This window comes from Monodon monoceros, unplaced genomic scaffold (genome assembly GCF_005190385.1).
Source record: "Monodon monoceros isolate NGI ecotype Baffin Bay Population unplaced genomic scaffold, NGI_Narwhal_1 Super_Scaffold_1, whole genome shotgun sequence".
NCBI lineage: Eukaryota > Metazoa > Chordata > Mammalia > Artiodactyla > Monodontidae > Monodon > Monodon monoceros.
The window spans coordinates 57,838,894-57,863,543 of NW_021703765.1; the positions used below are offsets into that span (position 1 = coordinate 57,838,894).

The 24,650-nt window shown below is 43.9% G+C and overlaps 1 protein-coding gene across 4 annotated transcripts in view; it reads left to right on the forward strand.

Annotated features, from left to right (window-relative positions):
• RAB31 (RAB31, member RAS oncogene family) overlaps positions 1 to 24,650 on the forward strand; it is a 111,268-nt gene that overhangs the window by 40,431 nt on the left and 46,187 nt on the right. For all 4 annotated transcript variants that reach the window (XR_003793496.1, XR_003793497.1, XM_029222514.1 and 1 more), the window contains exons 2-4: positions 462 to 541; positions 4,671 to 4,752; positions 23,604 to 23,675. Coding sequence is in view for 2 of the 4 variants with exons in the window: in XM_029222514.1 (XP_029078347.1) it covers positions 462 to 541; positions 4,671 to 4,752; positions 23,604 to 23,675 (234 nt within the window). In the remaining 2 variants the exon portion in view is untranslated. The remainder of the gene's footprint in view (positions 1 to 461; positions 542 to 4,670; positions 4,753 to 23,603; positions 23,676 to 24,650) is intronic.

The following is a 24,650-nucleotide window of genomic DNA, read 5'->3' on the forward strand; positions in this document are numbered from 1 at the left end:
TGCAGCCATCAGATTCTAGAGAGAAAATGTCAGACATGCAATAATTAGAATTCATCATTTTTACAGGGCGATACCTAGAAAAATAGGTTACATCTTTTTAGAGTGCTAAAGTTTTCAACAAAATCAATTCTATTTCTAGCAAAACAATGTGATGCATTGCCATATGTCTTAGACCCCTCCAAAAATTTCCAGATTTCTGGAAATAAATGTACTGTGAACATGCCAATTCTAGGTTAGTTACTGTGTAGAGATGGGACATGTTTCTTAAACTCACTTTTACCATACTTCTTTTCATTTTATGAAAGCAATACGATTTCATTGTTGAAAATGCTGGTATGAAATAGAGGAAAATATCCCCCTTCCCACCAACTGGAAGTAAGCTCCCGTGTCCTGGGTTCTGTTTAGACTCGGTCAGAATCGGCGGCTTTGATCTTCACGGCTGTGTTCTCTTCCTCTTCCAGGACACCGGTGTTGGGAAATCGAGCATCGTGTGTCGCTTTGTCCAGGATCACTTTGACCACAACATCAGCCCAACCATTGGGTGAGTTCTCGTCTGTTCTTCTAATTCACCTTTCCTCCTTTCTAAGCACTCAGAGAGGTCATTCTGTGTCTGAGCCTTCAAGTGGTTTCATCCCAGCCAGTGAGAACCAATCCCAACTGTAAAGACTTGGACAGAAATTCAGGGACCTTTTAGGCAGTGTGTCTGGTCTTACTGTCCCTGTCAATCCCCTCCATCCCCCCAACCGGCCTCCTCACACTGCAGCCTAAGGCCATTTCCTTGATCTCCAAGAGCATTATTCTGCAAATCATGCTGGCTTTATTTCCAGATGGAAGTAGAGACTTGGGGCAAATCCCTGAGGGTTCTGCTTTGGGTTCTGCTTTGACTTCGCCTGCGGGGGAAACCGGGAACGCATCCACTCACAGCAGAGCTGTCTGCACAGCCTGTGGGCAGATTGATTTTCCTTTCCTGGCTTAATCCAATGTCAGCATCTCCTTTCTAAAGCTTGGGAGGCGAGGGGAGGATTGCTCACCCCAGACCCCGACCTTGGAACGTAGGAGCGTTTTCCTGTTCCATTTTCCCCTTTCCTACGGACGCCTTTGCCAGATGCGCTTTTGCTGTGCGGTTTTGCAGGTGCCTGATATTTCACTGTCGTAGAACTTGGCCTGGCTTAGTTTTCTCCCTGAAGACAGCACGCTCTCTGCAGAGAGCAAGGTTTGGTCTTCCTCAGCAGAGAAACAATGTGTGTATAAATTTGGGGAACTGGGTAGGATTGATGAGGACAGGGCGATGGTCTCCATAAGCCGTAAGTGGAGAAAATTCATGGCGGGCACACAGCAAACTTCTGACTCACAACAAGTGAGTCCTCTGGGAGTCCACCTCCCTCCCACTGTGATCGCTGTGCTGGGGAAAGACCGAAGGCTGTGAAAGGGCGGCGTTTCAGCAGCGAAAGTTCATCCTTATCGTCCTGTGACTCATAAGAAACCCTGGCTGCTGTTCAGGCAGATTGTCGGCGTCCTGAACAGACGTGTGTGTGCACCTCCCTTTCTATTTCGACCTTTACAAGGAAATTGTGTTAGCTTCTCTGCCAGACTTTGCTTCCCGCAGGGAACGAAGTCAGTTCAGCATTGCTCACCCTCATCGCTCAAGAAGGCAACTAGAGGGAAGAGAAGATGCCTGAGAGTCTGAAGTCGTAAGCTAGCAAGGAGGCTGAAAAAAAAACCCCAAACAACCAAAAGACCAATGGTTGTCAGTCTTCATTTCAAATAGTGATATAGTCTTTCTCCTAGTGGCAGGAAATCAGGGACAGAGAGGGGTGTGTGCATGTGTGCATGTACGCGCGTGTGTGTGTGGTGTGTCTGCACATATAGGTATATACGTACACATATATATGATACTCATTACTACTGTGACTAGAGCTGTTCCTCACGGGCTTACTGTGTACCAAGGTGGGGATTTCACAGCTATCATTTCCTCATTTGACCCTACAACAGCCCATAGATTATGCAGAATAGATTTGGGACCTGTTTCACAGGTGAGCAAACTAGGTCTCAGATTTACCCGCCTCTTATCTGTAAAGTGAAGGGGTTGGCCTGGATTTTTTTTTTTTTCCCCAGTTAGTAAAGTCTAAGATTTTAAAGGCACAAACTTAGTTTTCTAAGCCTGAGAACTTGTTACGGGCAAAGTTGCTGTATTATTTATCCCATTGCCTAGAATATATTGAAAAATGAATGAAAGTCTGCTTACATCAAAGTAGAAACAAAAACAAAAATAAGTACCGAGACAAAATATTGATATAGCTGTCCACATAAAATTTAAAAAAGCGTTTTTGGAAAAAATCCATAAGCCAAGTTAAAGGGCAAAGATTTAACTGGAAGAATATTTTTTTAAATATACTGTTACAAAAGGTTGGTGTAAAATACTCAAAAAGTACATAAGAGAGGGATGAACATCCCAACTGCAAAGTGGGAAAAGGTCACGAACTAAAGATTCACAAAAGCAAAACAAGTGAACAGTGAACACTAAAATGATGTCCAGACTTATGATAACTATAACAAAAACAGGAATGAGATACCATTTTCTATGTGTCATCCTGAAAGATTTGAAAGATTCTTGGTTGGGGAAAAGGTCATCTCATACACTGCGGTGGGCATATAGGTTGGTACAACCCGCCGTTTGGTGAACGTAGCAACGTGGAGAATATATGCTTCTAAGAATTAAGTCTAAAGAATAGTGTACAAGGGCACAAAGGTTTGGGTACAACAATATTCATGTAACTATTGTCATAATAGTGAAAAATAGGTGATGAAGATGAACTCACATCCATAACATGGTGTGTAATATGCAGTCCCTTTAGATAATGATGTTGATCTATATTCATAGAAATTGAAAGATGTCCACAATATGTAAAGTGGAGGAAAAACAAAATTTATGTATCATCAGTTTGGGGGTAAAAGTTGTGAAAAGATCATTTGGAAGGACATATACCAACTTATTAGCAGTGATCGTGGCTAGGTAGTGAAATTACAGTTGATTTTACTTTCCTGCTTTATTTTCATTTTTTGAATTTCTTTTTTGTGAAATACTTATATTGCTTTTATAATGAGAAAAGTAGTAAAGATATTTTTATTTTTGGAATATATTTGCTCTGACCGGTAATCTGGGATGTATAGTTTAAGAACTCTTAAAGAAATGAAATGTCATGGGGCAGATGCGATATTGATCGTATTAGGTCATATCACTTAGAAAAATACTTAGAATTTCCACTTAGTACAATTGTATGTTGATAATTACAACTATTAACCTTGGTGTGTGTGTATGTTGTGGGAACAGTATGGGAATTGCAGGGCCGAATACCTTTCTCCCTGGGACTTCTGTAGTTTGCCTCTTAGTCTTGGGGGAAAGGAGTAGAAATTGAGGAAATATTACTGGGCTGAGTGCTGAGTGGTTGGTCGCAGGGCTGGACTCTGCACTGGACCAGGAGGGCCTGCGGGGTCCATGAAAGTGAGAGACGCCCTGACATGTTTCCCCTGCAGACTCCGGTGTGCATCTCCTAAGGAGAACGTGAGGAGGACACCATTATTGTACCTAGAAAGTTAGTTCGATTCAATGATAATATCTGACATATAGTCTAAATTTAAATTTCTCCAGTTGTCCTCAAAATGTCTTTTGAAGCGCTTTTCCTCCTAATCCAGGGTCTCCAGGGTCCAGTCTCGGTCCATACAGTGCATTTGGTTGTTTTGTCTCTTTCTCTTAATCTAGAACAATTCCCCTGCCTTTTGTTTTGTTTGCTTTTCATGACACTGACTTATTCCGAGCATTCAGGCCGTTGTCTGGTAGAATGTTCCCCATTCCAGATTTGCCCGATTGCTTCCTCATGATTAAATTCAGATTAAACATTTTTGCCCGGAATGCTGCCCAGGTGATGCGTGTACTAATCCCATCACATCTGGAGGCTCCTCATGTCTGGCTGTCACAGGATTGGAGAGGCTTGCTATTTTTTAATGAATGGGAAGCTTTATCCAGTACAAGGATTTTTATATCTTTCCTGAGCACAAAGAAAAAGCTTTAAGAGGAACTATGCAAAAAAGAAAATACCAAGTGTTTCGTTATCTACTGAGAATTTCAAATCCTTCCTTTTTCTTGGAGAAAGCAAATGTTTCTTAAGCTACCCATCTTTATCCCTGCGCTTAGGCAAGCAGGATGGGAATGAGATACAGTATTCTAATCATCGCTACCAGTGCTGGATTCATAGAGCAGGGAGTATACGCCACTGTTTGCCCCTCTGCAGGGCCCACACTGTCAAATGCCCGAATACCAGCTGCTTTTTCACTCTTCACTGTGGTGATAATGTTTTTAAAATCTAAGGTTTTATTTTCTTTCCTGATTTCAGGCACAATATCTTAGAACAATTGAAGATAAATGTTTTGGAAACAGTGTTTTGAATGCATTCTTTGCCTTCTCCCCCGCTAAACCCCCCTTGTACTAACAGAAAATGCAGAATATTTTTTTTGGTGACAGGACTCCACAGCCCTTCTTTCCTCTCCGTGACCCCTGAGAGGAGAGCTTCTGGAGTCCTGCAGAGGCTCCACCTTCACTTGCCGGAAACAGGAGTCTTCGTGAAGGTTGTAGGGGTGATTGGTAACGTGGAGATGTCGGTTTTCTTTTTCAGGGCATCTTTTATGACCAAAACAGTGCCTTGTGGAAATGAACTTCATAAATTCCTCATCTGGGACACTGCTGGTCAGGAACGGGTAAGAACGTGCTGCTGCTGGCTTTCTAGGGAAAATCCTGGGGGGAAAAAATGCCAGCGACCAACGGTTTCTTTGTATTTGGCAAGACTACTGGTTGCTAGTGATAGAAACCCAGCTTGACATAATTTAAGCAAAAAAGGAAATGTACTCTTCAGCTATGAGAAAAAGAAGGGGGCAAAATCATCTTTGGGTGGGGCTGAGTTCCATTCCCGCCAACGTGCTGTCCAGGGCGTCCGTCTCTATTCGGTTTTCTTGGCTTGCTTACCTTTATTTTATTTATTTTTAATTAATGCTTTTGGCTGCACTGGGTCTTCATTGTTGCGTGCGGGCTTTCTCTAGTGGCGAGCAGGGGCTACTCTTCATTGCGGTGCGAGGGCTTCTCGTTGCAGTGGCTTCTCTTGCTGCAGAACACGGGCTCTAGGTGCGCGGGCTTCAGTAGTTGTGGCGCACGGGCTTCCTTGCTCCGCGGCATGTGGGATCTTCCCAGAGCAGGGCTCGAACCCGTGTTCCCTGCATCAGCAGGCGGATTCTTAACCACTGCGCCACCAGGGAAGTCCTTGGCTTGCTTACCTTTAAATTGACTTCCTTTTTAGGCTGACCCACCAGCTTCCCTTCCACGAGGGTGGCAAGGAGGCCTCATCAGCAACCCCAGGAAGCAGGCGCCTCTTCCCAGACCTGCCCCTGGGGTCCTCCTCCACCTGCTCATGTGCTTGGGGGCTGTGGCGCCCCTGCTGGTGGGGCCAGGCGGTGCACTTACCCGTGGAGGTGAGGGCTACGTTCAGCTGCGCCTGAACCCTGCTGGCTGGGAGCCGGATGGGCTTTGTTCCCTGAGGAAAGTCTGGGTTCTCTTGCTCGGAAACAGGGCAATGGACATTGGGTTACCAGAAACAGCAGATGACTGCTTTCTTATTCCTGATTCTTTTTCTTTGCTGAAGATATTTATGGAGAAGATTACTCAAGAACCTCACATCTTTAGATGTTAAAAAGTGACATAACAAACACCAGCAGACTGTCTAGAACAGAGAATGTGTGTAGTAAGTAGAGCGTATGTTATCAAAGTTGAGAGGGGTGGCCAGGAGAAGTGAACACAGCGGTAACCGATACTTCAAAACTCATCTTCAGCGAGAGTTTTCAGCCTGATCAAAACTTTCACCAGAGCTTGTGATCGTGGAGTGACACGTTGAACTTCCCCTGATCTGGTCCCAGCTCAGACGTCACCTTCTCTGCCCACCCTGCCTAGAATGTCAGCACTTCCTCCCCGCCCTCCCCACCCCATTTTTCTCCATAGCCCTTACCAGCCTCTAATACACCACTGAATTCACTTATCGATTCTGTGGACCGTCTCCCTCTCAAAGAAAGAGAATCCAGGGTTCAGGATAATCCATCATTTTTCATCATCAGCTCCTAACAAATCAAGTGTGTGTTTATATAACTTTCATTTTCTATAAATCCACTCTTAAAATGAACGTTCCAGCGTTTGTAGATTAAGGTGTTTCAGAGATTTTCTTTTAATTGGGACGAATCTTCTGTCCTACAATGCTAACCTCATTAGAATGTCTTCCATTTCTCTGTGGAATTGAGAGTGCAGATATGCACGTATGAAGCTGCTGCCTGGGGCCCCTCTTTCTCTCTGTTTCCTGAAGTGAGGGGGATGGATTCCAGGGGAACTGTCTTCTTAGGGACCTCTTCTGCATGTACTTGTGTGTCCTCTGTAGTAGATCTGCTAGTTTTTTGTTTTGGGAGTTTGAGGGGTTGTTATTTAAACTTAAGCAGTGAGGTTTTCTTGCTCCCCTTTTTACTTTTGCCCATGAAATAGTTGCTTTTGCAGCTGCTTTTATTGAGTGTAATAAGTCAATTTTACGTAGATCTGGCAGCACTGTGGCTTCTACTGCCGGCTGCCGTGTCCTGAGGGCTTGTTGTGCTCCAGCCCTGTGCTGAGTGCCTTCTGTGCACCAATGCATTTAGCCTGCTCACAGCACTCTGAGCTGGGGACTGTCTTTATCTCCATTTACAGGGGAGGCCACCCAGGCACAGAGAGGTTAAGCAACTTTCTCAAGATCACACAGCTAATAAGGTGTAAAGCTGAAATTTGAATCCAGCAGTCTGGGTCCTGTGCTTTATAGTTCTGTTATGATAGAAAAATCATACAAAACCATACAGTTGAAAGTTAAATTATCCAAAATCCCAACCCCCACATATTTCCACTGTTGACATTAGGTGACCATCCTTCAGATAGCTCACTGTGTGTGCTGATAATTTCATATCAATGGGATCATGAGTCTTTATAATCTGCCATTTTCACTTGATAATAGTGTCCTTAAAGGGAGATTTCTGTATAATCTAAACAGGACATTTGACACTTACTTATTCCAATAAAATATTCAAGGGGTCGATTGCTTTTGATGAAATTTGGCTCTAAAGTGACTCTTTTAGTTTGGAGTCTGGCCCACTTAGCATCTCAAAGCAACATAGCAATAAAATTTTTTTCATATGACTGTATCTTTAATTCTTCTAATTGCTTTTCTAAAATTTGACTCTTAGAGGTTATAGACACCTGTGACTATATTACTGTGCCTATAATTTGAAAAGTGTTAGGCTTGTAAGTGCAAGGCACACCTCCGTACTAGTGATTTTCTTTATACTTCAGGGAAGAGGGATGGGGTTTGGGTGGTAACTTCAGGTGAATCCAGTTTGTGGAGAGCGAGTGAGCCGTATCCACCCGGACTCTTGGTTGTCCGATCCCTCTGACCCTCGAAGGGCTGGTGTGTGACTCCCGGCTGACCTTGTCTGTGGTCCCCCTGTGCGGTCCCCTGTCTCTCAAGGATGGCAGTCTTTCAGTCGTTTCGGCAGCTCGTTGCGGGACTTAATCGTGCTCGTAATGACGTTCCCTCGTGTTTGAGCTAAAAATAAATCCCTTGCTGTTGCTGGCGCAGAGTGCTGTTGGTTCTCTCATTAGTTGTTGGAGTCCAGTGCGTTCTATTTTTCCTCCTTATCTTCATAGAAATCTGCTGCTGTTCTCCTTAGTTTCCGCAACGCTAAACAAACCCAATCTCTTTGGATTTATGAGTTGACAATATCAACAGACTTCTGTGTCCTCGAGGAGGGAGACTGCTGAGTGCAGTGCTTTGCATATGTTACTTTCTCAAAATTAGAGCAAGTCTGTGTCTGCCTGGCACACACGGCACTTCCGTCGATGTGCTACTTCCTGCCGGTACTAATCCTGCATTATACGTGTGGCACAGATTCGTACTCTTGAAAGTTTATTTTTCCCTCTGGGCACTGAAGATGCAAAGGGATCCCGGTTCTCCTGTCCTTGTATAAGAGTGCATTCATTCTTTTTTTGTTTTAAATTTTATTGAAGTATAGTTGATTTACAGTGTTGTGTTGATTTCTGCTGTATAGCAAAGTGACTCACTTATACATATGTATATTCTTTTCCATTACAGTTTATCACAGGATATTGAATATAGGTCCCTGTGCTGTACAGTAGGACCTTGTTGTTTATCCATCCTACATATAAGAGTTTGCCTCTGCTAATCCCAAACTCCCAGTCCTTCCCTGCCCACCCCCCATTGGCACCCACAAGTCTGTTCTCTCTGTCTGTGAGTGTGTTTCTGTTTCATAGATATGTTCATTTGTGTCGTACTTTAGATTTCACATATAAGTGATATCATGTGGTATTTGGCTTTCTCTTTCTGACTTGATTTAGTATGATAATCTCTAGGTCCATCCATGTTGCTGCAAATGGCATTATTTCATTCTTTTTTGTGGCTGAGTAATATTCCATTGTATATATGTACCACATCTTCTTTATCCATTCCTCTGTTGATGGACATTTAGGTTGCTTCCATGTCTTGGCTATTGTGAATAGTGCTGCTATGAACATAGGGGTGCATGTATCTTTTCAAACTAGAGTTTTGTCTGGGTGTGAGAGTGCATTCTTTCTTGATATGTTGTCTTAATTTTGCTTTTAGTTCAGCCATATATGATGGGCATCCTCTAGTTCTTTCAATGGCAAATGGTAATCCACCGAGTGCCTCTGTAAGAAAAATGGTTTAAAAGAAATGTAACCATTTCCAATTGATTGTTGAATCCAATTTGTTAACAGATTACCATTTTCGAGATTTGTGCATTTACTTTGCTGCTCCCCAGAGGGGTGTTGCGAGGGAAGAGTGCCCGTGTTGGAGCTCGGTGGGAGCTTTTGGGGTTTCCACCCTGCCCTGTTCACATGGGTGCTGGTTTCCACTCCATGCTGATCTGTGAGGAGGACCAGCGGTAGGTGAGCAAAGCCCCTAGAAGGATGCACTCAGGAGCTGCAGCTCAGGGAGAACCCCGGGAAGAGAAAGGAACTTATCTGCCCAGGTCTGTCGTCCATCATCAGAATTTGTGAGGGCAGATGAGACTTCTGTCCCACGGTATCAACACGTCATTCCTTCCCTCCGAGTGTCCTTTGATTTCCTCCTTTGTTTTTTCACTTAAACTGGGGACCAGCATATCCTCATTGCTATTAAATATCACAATGCGAGATGCAACCTTCACTTTCTAGATGTGTGCTTCTAGATCCTTCTGTGCCTGCTTTAAAACACAATCACAATCTATAGAATAACGCCATTGAAAATGTCAGTATCTTGGGAAAATGTCAGGCTTCCTTCTCTTGGTCTGATCCATCAGAGCAGCATTATTTTAGGAATCTAACCTGGAAAAATATTAGCATCATCTTATTCTTTTTTTAAAAATTAACTAATTAATTTAATTTATTTTTGGCTGTGTTGGGTCTTTGTTGCTGCGCGTGGGCTTTCTCTAGTTGCGGCGAGCGGGGGCTACTCTTTGTTGCGGTGCGCAGGCTTCTCATTGTGGTGGCTTCTCTTGTTGCAGAGCACGGGCTCTAGGTGTGCAGGCTTCAGTAGTTGTGGCATGCGGGCTTCAGTAGTTGTGGCTCGCGGGCTCTAAGTGCACAGGCTCAGTAGTTGTGGCGCACGGGCTTAGTTCCTCCACGGCATGTGGGATCTTCCCGGACCAGAGCTCGAACCCGTGTCCCCTGCATTGGCAGGCGGATTCTTAACCACTGCGCCACCAGGGAAACCCTCATCTTATTCTTTTGTTTCATTTGGTTAGAGTCAGTGTTATAGCTGTCTGTCTTTCCTAGTAGATTGCCTGAGCCGTAACGATTGCATTTGTGTAATTTTGGTTTCAAATGAACCACAGTCACAGGCTCCACAAAGGCGAGTTGATGATTCCGTTGTTAGCATAAAAACTCTCCAGTCCTGTGCAAACATCTGAAGTTGGATAGACTGGCTTCTGAAATCAAGCTCATTGTTTTATGCTTTTTAAGGATGAAATTGAAGAACACACATACAGACTAAAAAATAGCCTCCCCTCAGATCCCCCAGCCCTCGGCTAATTTCAGTCTCTAGGTTTTCCTAAGCTGGACATTTCATATAAATGGACTCATGCAGTCTGTGGGTTTTCTGACTGTCTTCTTTCACTGAGCATAATGTCATCAAGGTTCATCTGTGTTGTAGCTGGGTCAGTACTTCCTCCTTACGGCTGTTTATGTTCCATCGTATGGATTACTACATTTTGTTTATCCATCCATCAGTCGATGGACGTTTGGGTTGTTTACACTTTTTGGCTTTTGTGAATAAATAATGCTGTGAACATTCTTGTAGAAGGTTTTGTGCAGATGCATTTTAAAAAATCTCTTGGGTATGTATCTAGGGGTGAAATTGGTCGTGACTCTTAAGTTTAGCATTCTGAGGAGCTGCCAAGCTGTTTTCCAAAGTGGTTGCACCATTTTATATTCCTACCAGCAATGCATGAGGTTCCAATCTCTCCACATTTTCGCCAACACTTGTCTTTGCCTAACTCAGGGTCACTGGATTTACTCCTGTATGTTCGTCTGAGAGTTTTATAGTCTTAGTTCTTACATTTAGCTCTCTGATCGTTTGTTGTTACTTTTTGTGTATCTTGGTAAGAAAGGAATTCAGCTTCATTCTTTGTATGTCAGTATCATACACACAATTGAGAAGACTATTCTTTGCCCAGTTAGTTGTCTTGGCACCTCTGTTGAAGATCAGTTGGCCACACGTGTGAGGGTTTAATTCCTGACTCTCGGTCCTATTCCTTTGATCTAAAATTTTCCTGTCGCTTTGTAGTAAGCTTTGAAATTGGGAAGTATGAGTCCTCCAACTTTGTATTTCTTTTTCAAGGTTCTTCTGGCTCTTCTGGGTCCCTTGCATTTCCACATGAATTGTAGGATCAGCTTGTAAATGTTCATCAAAAAAACTCCAGTTAGGATTTTGATAGGGATTGTATTGAATCCATAGCGAATTTGAGGTTGCCTACTCCTTAAGCCTTTAAATTATAAGTGATAAGTGAGTTTCACGCTGTCTTTCATCTTTTTGGAGATTACTCGTGATTTGGAAGTGCAGTCTTGACCTCACAGTAGTACCTAAAGAAAAAATGTTGAATAAAGTATTAAACCTTTTAAATGTTTAAATGTGGTCCGTGTAGTAAATTCACGTAGTACCATAAACAAGGTCATATTTGTGAAGTTATCACTTACAATGTACCAAACCATTATTAGACTTGAAATTTATGGTGTTTGACTAAATATATTTTTTAAAAGGAATCAGTCGTCAAAGTAGTAGTATTTGCAGCTGATTTAGTTTTATTTCAGCAATATTATCTAACCCAAGACCAGACTTTATGACTTAATACATACTGCTAATGATAATGCGATAATATTCTGAAACCCATTGATTCAAAAGGCTTATGGTCACTTTCCTAGTAAGCGCACAGACTTTTTTTTTCCCCAATTGTGAGAGATTTAAAAGATTCCAGAAAAGATATACTAAAGAGCTATATTGGCACCACCCGGGTTTGTTTAATCTTTACCTGCTCCTTCTGTCGGGGGTTTTCCTTGAGCCCCGGGTGCCTGAAGAAAGAAAAGCCACTGAGGCCCCAGAAGCTGACGGCTTCATGGGTGCAGTTGTGAAGGCTTGGGTGCCCGGGCTGGTTAGCGGTACTGTTTGTTCCCCTACTGCGGCTGAATTCTGTCAGCACCTACCAGTCTCCCATCATTTGGAAACTTGGGTGATTGGAGGTCGGGTGCTGGGATGCAGCTGAGAATGCCGTGGCCTCACTGCTGGGTCTGAATGGGTCCTTGAGAAGGAAAAGAGAACTGAAGACAGCAAGTGTCTGAGGTCAAGTTCAGGCTCGTTTACAAACATCAAAAGAAACCTGTATGCTCTCGTTCCTTCTTTCTCAGGGCCCTGGAGTCCATGGTCAGGAAAGTGGTTCACTATTCATAGGCTGCGGCTACAGTCAGAGGAAATTTTGACCTTCAGGAATCCTTGAAGAAAGAGGCCTCTTACAGGCTCCAAGTGAGCTGCTCTTTGTTTTCTCCCCCGCTCGCCTTGCAGCCCCTGGAAAGAGAGGCCCAGCTCCCAGCGCGGAGCACACACTTGGAGCACTGCTGGGGGCGCTCCACCCTGGGGCGCCTCCTCGCAAACTTCCATGGGGGTCTCCCTTCAGTGGGAGGAGATAGAGTACATGCACCCCCCTCCCCCAGAGAACAGTGCTGTCACTGTGTGAATCGAGGTCCGAATAAGGGAACTACCCCCTCGCTCCATCACCCACCAAGAACGCTCCCAGAAAGGAAAACCGGATGAAGGTTTTGTGGGAAGAAGACAGCTTAGAAACCTGCAGATGTGCTGTGTGCTATTAATATGAGATCAACAGCTGTCGACGGGGCCGGGTCACAGCAGCTCCTCTTATTTATTTATTTATTTTTATTTTAAAAAATTTTTATTGGAGTAGAGTTGATTTAAAATGTTGTGTTAGTTTCTATTGTACTGCAAAGTGAATGAGTTGTACATATACATATATCCACTCTTTTTTAGATTCTTTTCCCATATAGGCCATTACAAAGCGTTGAGTAGAGTTCCCTGTGCTACACGGTAGGTTCTCATTAGTTATCTGTTTTATATATGGTAGTGTTTATATGTCAATCCCAGTCTTCCAATTTGTCCCTCCCCTCCCCTTTCCCTCCCTGGTAACCATAAGTTTGTTTTCTACACCTGTGACTCTGTGTTTTGTGAATAAGATTGTGTTTGCACCATGTTTTTGCGTTTCCACACATAAGGACTATCGTGTGATACCTGTCTCTGTCCGGCTCACTTCACTCTCTGTGACAGTCTCTAGGTCCATCCACATTACTGCACATGGCATTATTTCATTCTTTTCTAGCGGCTCCTCTTAGAAGAAGCCCCGGGAGCCTCCTTCAGTTAAAAGTGGTCCAGCCCAAGAGGGGCAGTTATCTGGCGGCAGAAACTACAGGAAAAGAGCCTGACAGTGGTGTGGGAGAGGGGACAGAGCTAGTTGCTCATAGACCTGGTCCCCAGGGTTGTTCAGTGTGTGGGTGTTGGTGTCATTTAGGAAAATAGGACTTTAGGTGCAGAATTGCCCTCCTGTGTGTCAGAGATGCTGCTGACAGGAGAGCAAGAGGAAGGACACGTCCATGTACAAAATAATAAATCCTTCGGGAAACACTGTAAACGTCTCTGCCCTCGGCCAGTGGGATGGGACACTGGAAGTGGGGAAGGGGATGGGGAGTGGGGATCCAGGAGTGGGGGGCGGGAGTCTCAGCCCTGAGCTGGTCTGAAAGGGACCCAGCCCCTTGCCCTCTGCATCCTCCCCATCATGACAGACGCCACTATCTTCCTTTGTTCCCCAGAGGGCATCTCCCTGTTCTGTGGAGGGATGTGACTCCTCTAGATGAAGATGCCTCGATAGTTGGGCTTTTACTGTGTGTATCTAGTCTGGGATGTGACACCCTAAGCGGCTTTTAATTGTGAGGCATGGTCTGTGCCGCTTGGGTTGAGGCCAGTTTCCCTCTGTGACTCTCAAGCAACCTGGGGCAGAGAGCAGGTCGTGTCTACACGGGGACAGAGGAGTGTCCTCTGAGAGGGACCTCACCCTGTGTGCCTTTATCTCCAGAACAGCCCCTCTGGAGGCGGCGCTTCCACCCTCCACTCCAAGGAAAATGTGCACTTCTTTACCTTCTCTGTTTCCTGTGGCTTCAAACAACCCGGGCTCACGCTCTCACAGGTCTGGGCAGGTTCCTTCGCAGAGGCTCTGGGGAGAATCCGTTTCCTGGCCTTTTACAGAGTCCGCCCACAGTCTTTGGTTTGTGGCTTCTTCGTCCATCTTCAAAGCCAGCAGCAGAGCATCTTCAAGTTTCTCTGACTCTCCTGCCTCCCTCTTCCACGTGAGAGGACCCTTGTGATGACACTGGGCTCACCTGGTAGCCCAGGGTAACATCCCAGGATCAGCTGGCCAGGAACCCAATGCCCGTCGCTGTGCACCGTAACATCACCACAGGTCCAGGGATTAGGTGGAAACCTTTGGGGGCTGTTATCCGGTACTACCTACCAACCCTGAGTCTCCATGGCTTAGAACGGTCCCTGTCACGTGTCAGGTGTCCAGGTGATAGCTGATGAATGAATGAGTAAAGTTAGTGCCAACCCGTATCTTCATCTCTGTGAGCAATGCTTCATTTCAGAGGATCAGCTGATGAGTGGAAAAAGCGTGGAATTTGGGGTCAGAAGACCTGTGTTCAAGGTCTTTTAAGAGCAGTGTGTTTGTGGGCAGTTTACGTAATCATCCGGAGCCTCAGCTTTCTCATCTGTAAAATGGGAACACCCCCCCACCCCATCCCCCTGTGTAGCCTGCCTGCACAGGGTTACTGGCTCATCCTGTGGGTTCAGTCTCTGAATGTTTGTTGAGTTCCTGCTGCTGCCCAGATAGGGGGCCACCGAAGGCTCTCGGAGGAGGTGGCAGCTGAGAAATGTGTGAATGAAGGAGGGGGCGAGCCATGTGGGTGTGGGTGGAGGAGGGTCCCGCTGGGGGAAGAACCTGGGACTCCTTGTGGCTGCAGGTTCAGGCCTGGTGCCCCAGCGATGAGGGCCTTAGACACCACAGTCCAGGGGGTGGATTTTATGCTAAGTTAGACAGATGTTGAACAGGAAGGTGACACAATTTGACTTATATTTGAAGAAAAATCCTTCTGCTTTACAGTTAACATGATATGATGTCAAGTGTTTGCTGCATTGGACTCCAGTGGTGGGGGTGGGCTGGGCGGTAAGGGGGGGGGTGGATATTAGGGGCCGCGGGTCAGGGGTGCTGAGTCTGGGGGATAAGAGCACCGACGTGCTTTATACTCTGCTCTCTTCTTGTGTGTGTGTTTGAAAATTTCCACGATAAAAAGTTAAAAATAGATTTGACAGTGTATGTAAACAAATATCACAACCCAGCAGTAAAAGATAGCATCCCCCAGCCCCAGCTGTGCAGCCAGCGTGGAGGCCACGGCCACATCTAAATGCACTGATGGAAGCTTTGGGACAGTGGGTCACGGGAGGCCGACCTGGGCTCAGGAAGGCGATTGCACGGGGCGGGGGGCAGGTTTCCCCGTGGCTGCATCGAGGGCCAGCTTTGCTGGCACTGGGGTGGCCGGCACCTGTGAGTGCGGGGTCGCCAGCTCGGGTACGATCCCGGGTGATGCTCTGTGGTCCCACTCCGCGGGGGACTCGCCTCCACGATGGGACATTGAAGCTCAGAGGGCCGAGGACGCAGAGCCTGGAGGAGAGAGAGGGAGACGTGACCCCATCACCGCTTTTCCTCCGATGATTTAGGGGCAAGTGGGGCACACGTGGTTCTGCACTTATAGGACCGCTCCCCACCCCCTCGCGCCAGCCAACTGGACTGAGAGCTGAGGGTCCCCGTGGTTGGGTTTTTCATGGGTGGGAGAAACGTGAATTGCTACAGCGCTTCGAAACCTCGACTTCTGTCTTACACATTATTCTAGGGATCAGAATAGGCCAGCTCACGACCTTGTCTTTTAAAACACACTGATCCTCTTCCCCTTACTCCCACGCCGACACCGTTTTTGTGGAAAGACATTTGGATTTGGTCATATCATTTTCTGCTACAGAAGGTTTGCATGCACCTTGTCAGGTGACCCTAAACCGCAGCTTCCTCCTGGGACTTTTGCTTTAACCCTTTGATCTCCGAATGCAGAGGAAGCCCTTTGACATTAACTGGCACATTAAAAGAAAAAAGAAAGCAGAGGGGGAAAAAAATCCCCTCTCATTGCAAAAGTAGTGTATCTTCTTAAAAAATTTTTTAAAAATAATTAGGAAATATGGAAACAAGTGATGGTTTGCCTATAATGGCATTATTCAGAAATAACCATTTTAATAGGCTTTTCTGTTAAACTTTACGTATTATTGGATTTTAGGGCATCTGAGTAGGCATATTAAATAGGCCGCTGCTTTTCTGTGGAGAGAGAGGGTCTGTGTAAAACTTAGAAACGCTCTTCTGAATGACACAGAAAGTACATTCAGTAGTGGTTTTTCCATTCAACTTTTGCCAGCTGAGAATGTCGGAATGTCAGGAATTTTCCTCTACCACTTCCCTCTTTGTTTGAATCCTGAGGGACCTCGGGATGTATTTTGGCTTCTGCCCTTGAGTGTGCGTGGCCCTGGTGTTCTGGGGGAGGGTGAGAATTTCTGCTCGAGCGCTGGCCCCCGAGACAGACCAGCACTGGCTCCCAGGCTGCGTGGAAGCATCTCACCAGGGACAGAGCGTTCTCTGAAAATCCTAAAACAACCAATCCCTGAAGTTCCAGGACCCGATGCCATAGCCCTCTGGCTTGGGTTACTCATGTGGGGAGAGAGAGCCCAGCTGGGGCCTATCCTTGTTTGGAAATTTCATGTATTTTCCGCCACTGCTCATCCTTGATGTGCAGAATTTTGCTGCTTTGGAATTTATGCCACCACCAACCTGCGTGTAAGGAATTTTGCCTGAAGCAGACTGGGTGGTCTAAAGGATTAGGTTTCCTGGAGTAACACTTTCTGCCTGTGTGCTGAGTGTGTGTGTGTGTGTGTGTGTGTGTGTAGGCACACAAAGGATGCTGTGGGATGGGAAGAAGGGAGCTTTGTTTTGCAGGTACGGCAAGAGCAGGGCAGGGGAAGGAGGTTCCATGCAGAGCCTGTCTCACCTTGAACCGTGTCCTCACAGAGCTGGGAAAACCTGAGCTGTCACCACCCACGCCCCGCCACCGCCACCCCCAAACCGGTACAGAGCCAGACGCAGGTCAACACCCTGTCTTGGGTCTTCATCCTGTGCCCCTAAGGTGGGTCCTCAGGACACTCACTAGGTCCCTAGATGTTAATAAATATTACTTGAAAAAAGGTAAAAAGTAAATTAAAAATTCTGAGTTAAGAGCAAAATAAATAGGTTCCTTTACTACAGACATTTTCAGAGCCTTTCATGTACTAATAAAACTCCGTAAACCTCCGGGGGAACATTGTAATATGTAGAGTTTCTCAAACTTACATGACCAAGAAACCTTTTTCCCAAAAAGTACTTCAAGGGCACAGGGTTCTGCAGAAAACCCTTCCCTGGGAAATACTAAGCCATCTTGCCTCACGTGCCATTTCAGATTTTTCAGAAACTTGAGTGTAATTGCTGCCCAGTATTCCATCATACGGCTAAGCCAAAGTTACGTTTCCAGTCCCCGATGGTTAGACATTGCGGTTGATTACAATTTTTCAGCGTTACTGATGATTCTAGAATGAATTCTGGTTTCTTTGAGGCCACCTCTGATCATCCCCTTCAGAAGTGGAATTGTTGAGTCAGAGCATATGAATGTTTCAAGACTTTTTAAAGAATTGTAATTTTATTGGAGTATAGTTGATTTTACAATGTTATGTTAGTTTCAAGTGTACAACAAAGTGATTCAGCTGTACATATACATATTTTCAATCTTTTTTAGATTCTTTTCTCATGTAGGTTATCACAGAATATTGGGTAGAGTTGCCTGTGCTATACAGTAGGTCCTTGTTGGTTATCTATCTTATACATGGTAGTGTGTATGTGTTCATCCCAAGCTCCTGATTTATCCTTCCCCCCCAACATTACATCCCTTTGGTAACCATAAGTTTGTTTTCTCTGTCTGTTTCTGTTTAGTAAATAAGTTCATTTGTATCATTTTTAAAAATTAGATTACATAGATGAGTGATGTCATACGATATTTGTCTTTGTCTGACTTTCTTCACTTAGTATGATGATCTCTAGGTCCATCCATGTTGCTACAAATGGCATTGTTTTATTCTTCTTTATGGCTGAGTAATATTCCATTGTATATATGTACCACATCTTCTTTATCCACTCCTCTGTCGATGGACATTTAGGTAAGACTTTCTAAATACATTGTCCAGATGCTTTCCAGAAAGGTCATGCCCACTTATCATTTTGCCCATTGCTGGAAGTGGGAGCAGCACTTTGCACCTGTGAAAGCTGAGGGTCTTAGAAGCTCAGAGAAGGCCATTCCCTTGCCCTTACCCTGTAGACATCCAACAATTACAAACAGGCACACACATGGACATAAACAGCCTCTTCTTTTTTTTTTTTTTTTTTTTTTTTGCAGCACACGGGCCTCTCACTGATGTGGCCTCTCCCGTTGCGGAGCACAGGCTCCGGACGCGCAGGCTCAGCGGCCATGGCTCACGGGCCCAGCCGCTCCGCGGCATGTGGGATCTTCCCGGACCGGGGCACAAACCCACATCCCCTGCATCGGCAGGTGGACTCTCAACCACTGCGCCACCAGGGAGGCCCAAACGGCCTCTTCTTTTGAGGGACAGATTGACTGTTAACAATGCCTGTGCTTCTTCTAAACAAATGTCACCTGAGAATTATCTGAACACTTTAATTTGGCATTCTTGATGTTTTGTTGGATAGTTAGGGAAGAAGGGATTTTGAATTGGCACCTATTGTGCTGATTTTCAAATAACCTTTCAAGGTGAGATTTTTAAAAAAGTTTTATCAACCTCCTGTGATTGAGAACTTTGTTTCTAGAAGAATCTTTTACAAGAGTGTTTCATCAGCCTTAATTCCAACCCCACGGGAAAGGAATGATGTCGTATTGAGTGTTGAGGCTGATTGTGGCTTTTGTTTTATATTTGTAGGGGAAAAGTATACACATTGTAGGCCAGACATGGTTTATCTTTTTGTCCTCCACAAACATTATCCTTTGGCCAACGCATTACTGGGTTTTGGAACTGAGACACGAACTTTAACTCATTAAAACCCCCAGGTCCCTGGTAATAAAGTTTAAGTGGCTTCATCAACAGATTTATTTCAAAATGATTCCATTTGGAGGAAGGAAAGAGCAAGTAATGCATTACATACAAAGCTCTAGTAAATAATTCATGCGACCTGCACAGTAGTGACCGTTTCAGATTTACTTCACGGTGTTACAGCTGAAAACGAATTCTGTCTTAGAAAATCCACGATTGGCTCCTCTTTGTGTATACATTTTGTACTGACTCTCCTGCTTCGAGTGTGTAAGTGGATCATTCTTAGACGGAGGCTATTTTGGAAAAATAGACATTTTATATAATTGGGCTAAAAGGACACTTTCTATGTATTCCTTTCCATTAGCAAAGCAGGAATGTTTTAAAAAATACATGGCTTTTTTCTCCTTTATGGCAGGAATTCTGATTTTGGTTTCTGTATCTGGAGTGGGTTGCCAAAGGATGGACTAAAAATAGATTTTTGATGCCTGACAAGGACAACAAACACAGAGCTGGGCAGCCAGTGCCTATGGAAAGGCTCTGTCCTCAGTGACTCCTGGTCAGCGGCCATGGTCCTCCAGCTGGGAACTCCTGGGTCCATCCTGAGCTCCATCCAACCTGTTCCCTTTTCCGAAAGCCACACAGGAGCAGGGCAGTTTCTCATCAAGGTGGAGACTTGCACAAAGGCCGTGGGGCTGGGGTGGGTGGCCTGCTTCTTTGCACACTCTGGTGAGGCCACACTAGCATCCTGCAGTAGAAGGAATCCTCGGCTTTGGGTGTGCTTCCAATTTCCAAATAGGATCATTTCACCTTGGCCAGTGTTGATTCAATGAAAAGTATTGCACGGGAAATAAAAATGAACGATGGTTTTGTTGTTTGCCAGAAAAACATCAGGATCCGAACTTTCTCTCCCTGCTACCCCCTCCCCCCGACTCCCCAGTAAATATGGCTACTTTTTTTTTTTTTTTTTTGCGGTACGCGGGCCTCTCACTGTTGTGGCCCCTCCCGTTGCGGAGCACAGGCTCTGGACGCGCAGGCTCAGCGGCCATGGCTCACGGGCCCAGCCGCTCGGCGGCATGTGGGATCTTCCCGGACCAGGGCACGAACCCGTGTCCCCTGCATCGGCAGGCGGACTCTCAACCACTGCGCCACCAGGGCTGCTTTTTATTTTTATTTCTTTTTCTCTTTTAAAATTTTATTTTTATTTTATATTGGAGTGTAGTTGATTTACAATGTTGTGTTAGTTTCAGGTGTACAGCAAAGTGATTCAGTTGTACATATGCATATATCCATTCTTTTTCAGATTCTTTTCCCACATAGTTTATTACAGAATATAGAGTAGAGTTCCCTGTGCTGTACAGTAGGTCCTTGTTGATTGTCTGTTCTATATATAATAGTGTATATATGTTAATCCCAAACTCCTAATTTATCCCTTCTCCCCGCCTTTCCCCTTTGGTAACCATAAGTTTGTTTTCTGTGTCTGTGAGTCTGTTTCTGTTTTGTAAGTAAGTTCATTTGTATCATTCTTTTAGATTACACATATAAGTGATATCATATGATATTTGTCTTTGTCTGATTTGCATTCGCTCAGTATGATAATCTCTGGATCCCTCCATGTTGCTGAAAATTATTTCATTATTTTTTATGGCTGAAATATGGCTGCTTTTAGAAAATTTAAAAATCATTTAAAAATCATCATAAAAATTTATACAGTAGACTCTTATGAGGAAAAGGTACACGTGATGAGAAATCCCACTGTTAACATTTTGAGAAACATTCTGTTATGCTTATACACATGGACCCACCCAGACACATTTTACCCAAAATTATATTATGCTGCGTCTGCTGCTCTGAGACTGTTGTTTTCATTTAATGGTATGTCAAGGATATCTTCTCCTATAAATAAAAATCCTCACCATCATTTTAATGGTTATGGCATTTCCATGATATACATACAATGTTAATGAATTCTCTATGATGAACCTTTGGGTTGTTTTGAATATTTTTCTCCCATTTACCACATAGGGATGAGGATCTTTGTGTGACGATCACAAAAGTGGAACTTTGGGGTCAAACGATACGCACATTTCAACTTTTTGTTATATGTTACCAACAGTAGCTTTGAAAGAAGATCTCTTTTTTTTTTAAATAAAAATTGTATATGTTTAAGGTGTGCAACATGATGATTTGATGTATGTATACATAGTGAAATGATTACTGCAGTCAAGGTAATTAGCATATTTTCTCTTCACATAGTTACCCTTTTTAAGTGGTGAGAACATGTGAAATCTATTCTCTTGGCAAATTTCCATGTTCAAGTATTATCAACCACAGTCATCACGTTGTATATTCCATCTCTAGACTTACCCACATAGCTGCAACCTCGTCCCCTTTGATCAGTGTGTTCCCAGCCACCCCTACCCAGCGCCCTCAGTTCCTGCTAACCACCACTCTGTTCTTTGCTTCTATGTACTTGACTTTTAAAAAAAATTGATGTATAATTGTCATACCACATTATGTTAGTTTCAGTTTTACAACATAGTGATTCGGTGTTTGTATGTATTGTGAAATGATCACCACAAACAGTCTAGTTCACATCCTAGGTAACATTCGTCACTGCACAGTTACAATTCTTTTTTCTTGTGATGAGAACGTTTAAGATCTTTTCTCTTAGGAACTTTCAAATATACAATACAGTATTATCAACTATAGTCACTATGCTATTGATTCCCTCCCCTGCCTTATTTATTTTATACTTGGAAGTTGGTACCTTTTTTTTTAATATAAATTTATTTATTTTATTTATTTATTTTTGGCTGCGTTGGGTCTTTGTTGCTGTGTGGGGCTTTCTCTAGTCGTGGAGAGTGGGGGCTACTCTTTGTTGTGGTGCGCGGGCTTCTCATTGCGGTGGCTTCTCTTGTTACAGAGCACGGGCTCTAGGCACGCGGGCTTCAGTAGTTGTGGCTCATGGGCTCTAGAGTTCAGGCTCAGTAGTTGCGGCGCACGGGCCTAGTTGCTCCGCGGCACGTGGGATCTTCCCAGACCAGGGCTCAAACCCGTGTCCCCTGCATTGGCGGGGAAGCCCGGAAGTTGGTACCTTTTGACCACCTTCACCTATTATGCCCACCCCTACCCACGGCCTCTGGCAACCTCCAGTCTGCTCTCTGTATCTGTGAATTCAGTTTTTGTTTTTAGATCCACATGTAAGTGAGATAATATGGTATTTATCTTTCTCAGACTGACTTACTTCACTTAGCATGATGCCCTCAAGTTCCCTCCATGGTATTGCAAATGGCAAGATTTCATTCTTTTTTATGGCTGAATAATATTCCTGTGTGTGTGTGTGGTGTGTTTATATATGTGTGTGGTGTGTGTGTATATGTGAGCGTGTATGCGTGTGTGTGTGTATCGTATCTTATTGATGATCCATTTATCAGTTGATGGACACTGGTAGTTTTTCCATGTCTTGGCTTTTGTAAATAATGCTGTTGTGTACATGAGGGCGAATATATCTTTTCAAGTTAGTGTTTTTGTTTTCTTCAGGTAAATATCCAGAAAAGAAATTGCTGGACCATTTAGTAGTTCTATTTTTAATCTTTTGAGCAACCTCCATACTGTTTTCCATAGTGGCTACACCAATTTACATTCCAGACAACAACGTATGAGGGTACCCTTTTCTCCATATCCCCGCCAACACTTGTTATTTCTTGTCTTTTTAATAATACCTGTTCTAACAGGTGCGAGGTGATATCTTATGTGGTTTTGATTTGCAGTTCCCTGATGGTTAGTGGTGTTGAGCATCTTTCCATAAACAGGTCTTAAAATACCCTCCTGTGTAGTGTATGAGTGCCTCCTGCCCCAAACCCACACCAACCCTGGATATGATCAATCTTTTTAATACTGAATAAATTAATGAATACCCTATCATTGCTTTTATTTCTTTTATTATCATTGAACATATTTTTAAATATTTATTGGCAATTTATTACTCTTCCTCTGTGATTTATCCATCTATATATATCCTTTGTTCATTTTTCTATTGAGCTATCTTTTTCTTATTGTCTTTCAAAACACCTCCGTGATATATGCTTCAGATATATTCAAATATATTTAAAGATATATTCTTCAAAATATACGTAAAATCTGTATGTATCCCCAGGATAAGTATCTGTCCTGCTTGGGGATGAACGATTCTCATGACCAGCAACACTTGCTCTGTTCACATTTGGAACGAAGCTCATCTCTCTAACCATTTGTTGTGAATTTGTGGGACAGCAGCCTTCCAGACCCGAGGGCGGGGGCCGAGATGCCCTTGCTGCAGTGCTCTTCCTTAGCAGCCAGGCCCGGGTGGTGTGATTTGTGCCAGTCTTGTCTTTTCCTTCCCTTGGCAAACGTCTTATCGCTGTATCATCCTAATGAGATTGCCCTGGGTCCACCATATTAGATAAGTGATGAGCGGTAGAGAAAAGAAAATTCATAGGATAGCAGCATTGAAAGTAACGTTTATTTTTGGCTTTTCCCAAGAATGAATCTCATGGTTTATAAACTACAAGGGAATGTGCCGTTGAGGAGGAAAATTTATCATCTGATCTGAATTCTGGGGAAATTCTAGGGATCCTATAGGGATGATGTAGGGTGATAATTTTATGTTTAATTTGGGGTTGCATAAAGTATGTTCACTTTGGCCTAAAACTATCCATTGTTCCTAAACAGTTTCATTCACTGGCTCCCATGTACTATCGTGGATCCGCAGCAGCTGTCATAGTGTATGATATTACCAAACAGGTAAGAGGGTCCCCTTTAGAATTTAGGTGCCATTTATGGTGATCCCCCTAGAAAGACCAAGGCAGAGACATCAGTGAGTCTCACCAGCAGCCTGGGGTGAGATTCCGCAGTATGCTGGTTGGGGTGAGTAAACACCAAATTTTGAGTTTCTCTCATCTATATGTAGCTAAGCCTTTCAAATCTACCTGCTAACTTAAATAAACAACAATGATCATTTGCTTTTAAAATTGACTCTTTGTAAGGGCAAGGTTGTGCCTGCTAATACTGGTCTCCAGAATGTCAGATTTTTAGGAAAAGGAAAATTACTTTCAAATTTTGCATGTTCGATGGTTATAGATACTTATTTCCTATTAGCGTTTCAATCATACAACTTGAAACGCCAAGGATGATGTTTATATATATATAGTGTGTCTGCGTGCATATGGGATGAATGTATTTTTAGTTATCATTTTGAGGACCCAAGATACCCATCAATGAAGAACGGCAGTGGTCTGCTGGCATTTCCCCCGCTCCTGGAACTCAGCGTTGAGGACCTGCTTAACTGAACTTAGTTAACTGCTTTAACTAATTCGATGCTGTGACCATCCGTGAGTTCCTGACCACTGCTTCCTAAACGGGGTGGCTACCTTGGCTGTTTCCTGGAGGTCACTGTGAGAGAAGAGCAGTTAGGAAAATAGGACTCTAAAGCGTGCGTTTATGCGCACGCGTGCGCGTGTGTGTATGTATGTATATATTTTTTCTTTTCTGATTAAGCATGAACATTGGTTCAGTCCTATAGCTTTGTCTCACTCAAGTTGAGGTAAGGCTAACATTAATGTTATTTATAAAAGAAAATGACTAATATGATTATCTTAACTTCAAGTTTCCATTTTAGAAGGGGAACTTTTTACAGGCTCTGTAAGTATAACTTAGCTAATATTAAATTTTGTGCCAAGGTTGGGGTAGTATGTTAACCTTTGTGTGCCCCCTGAAGAT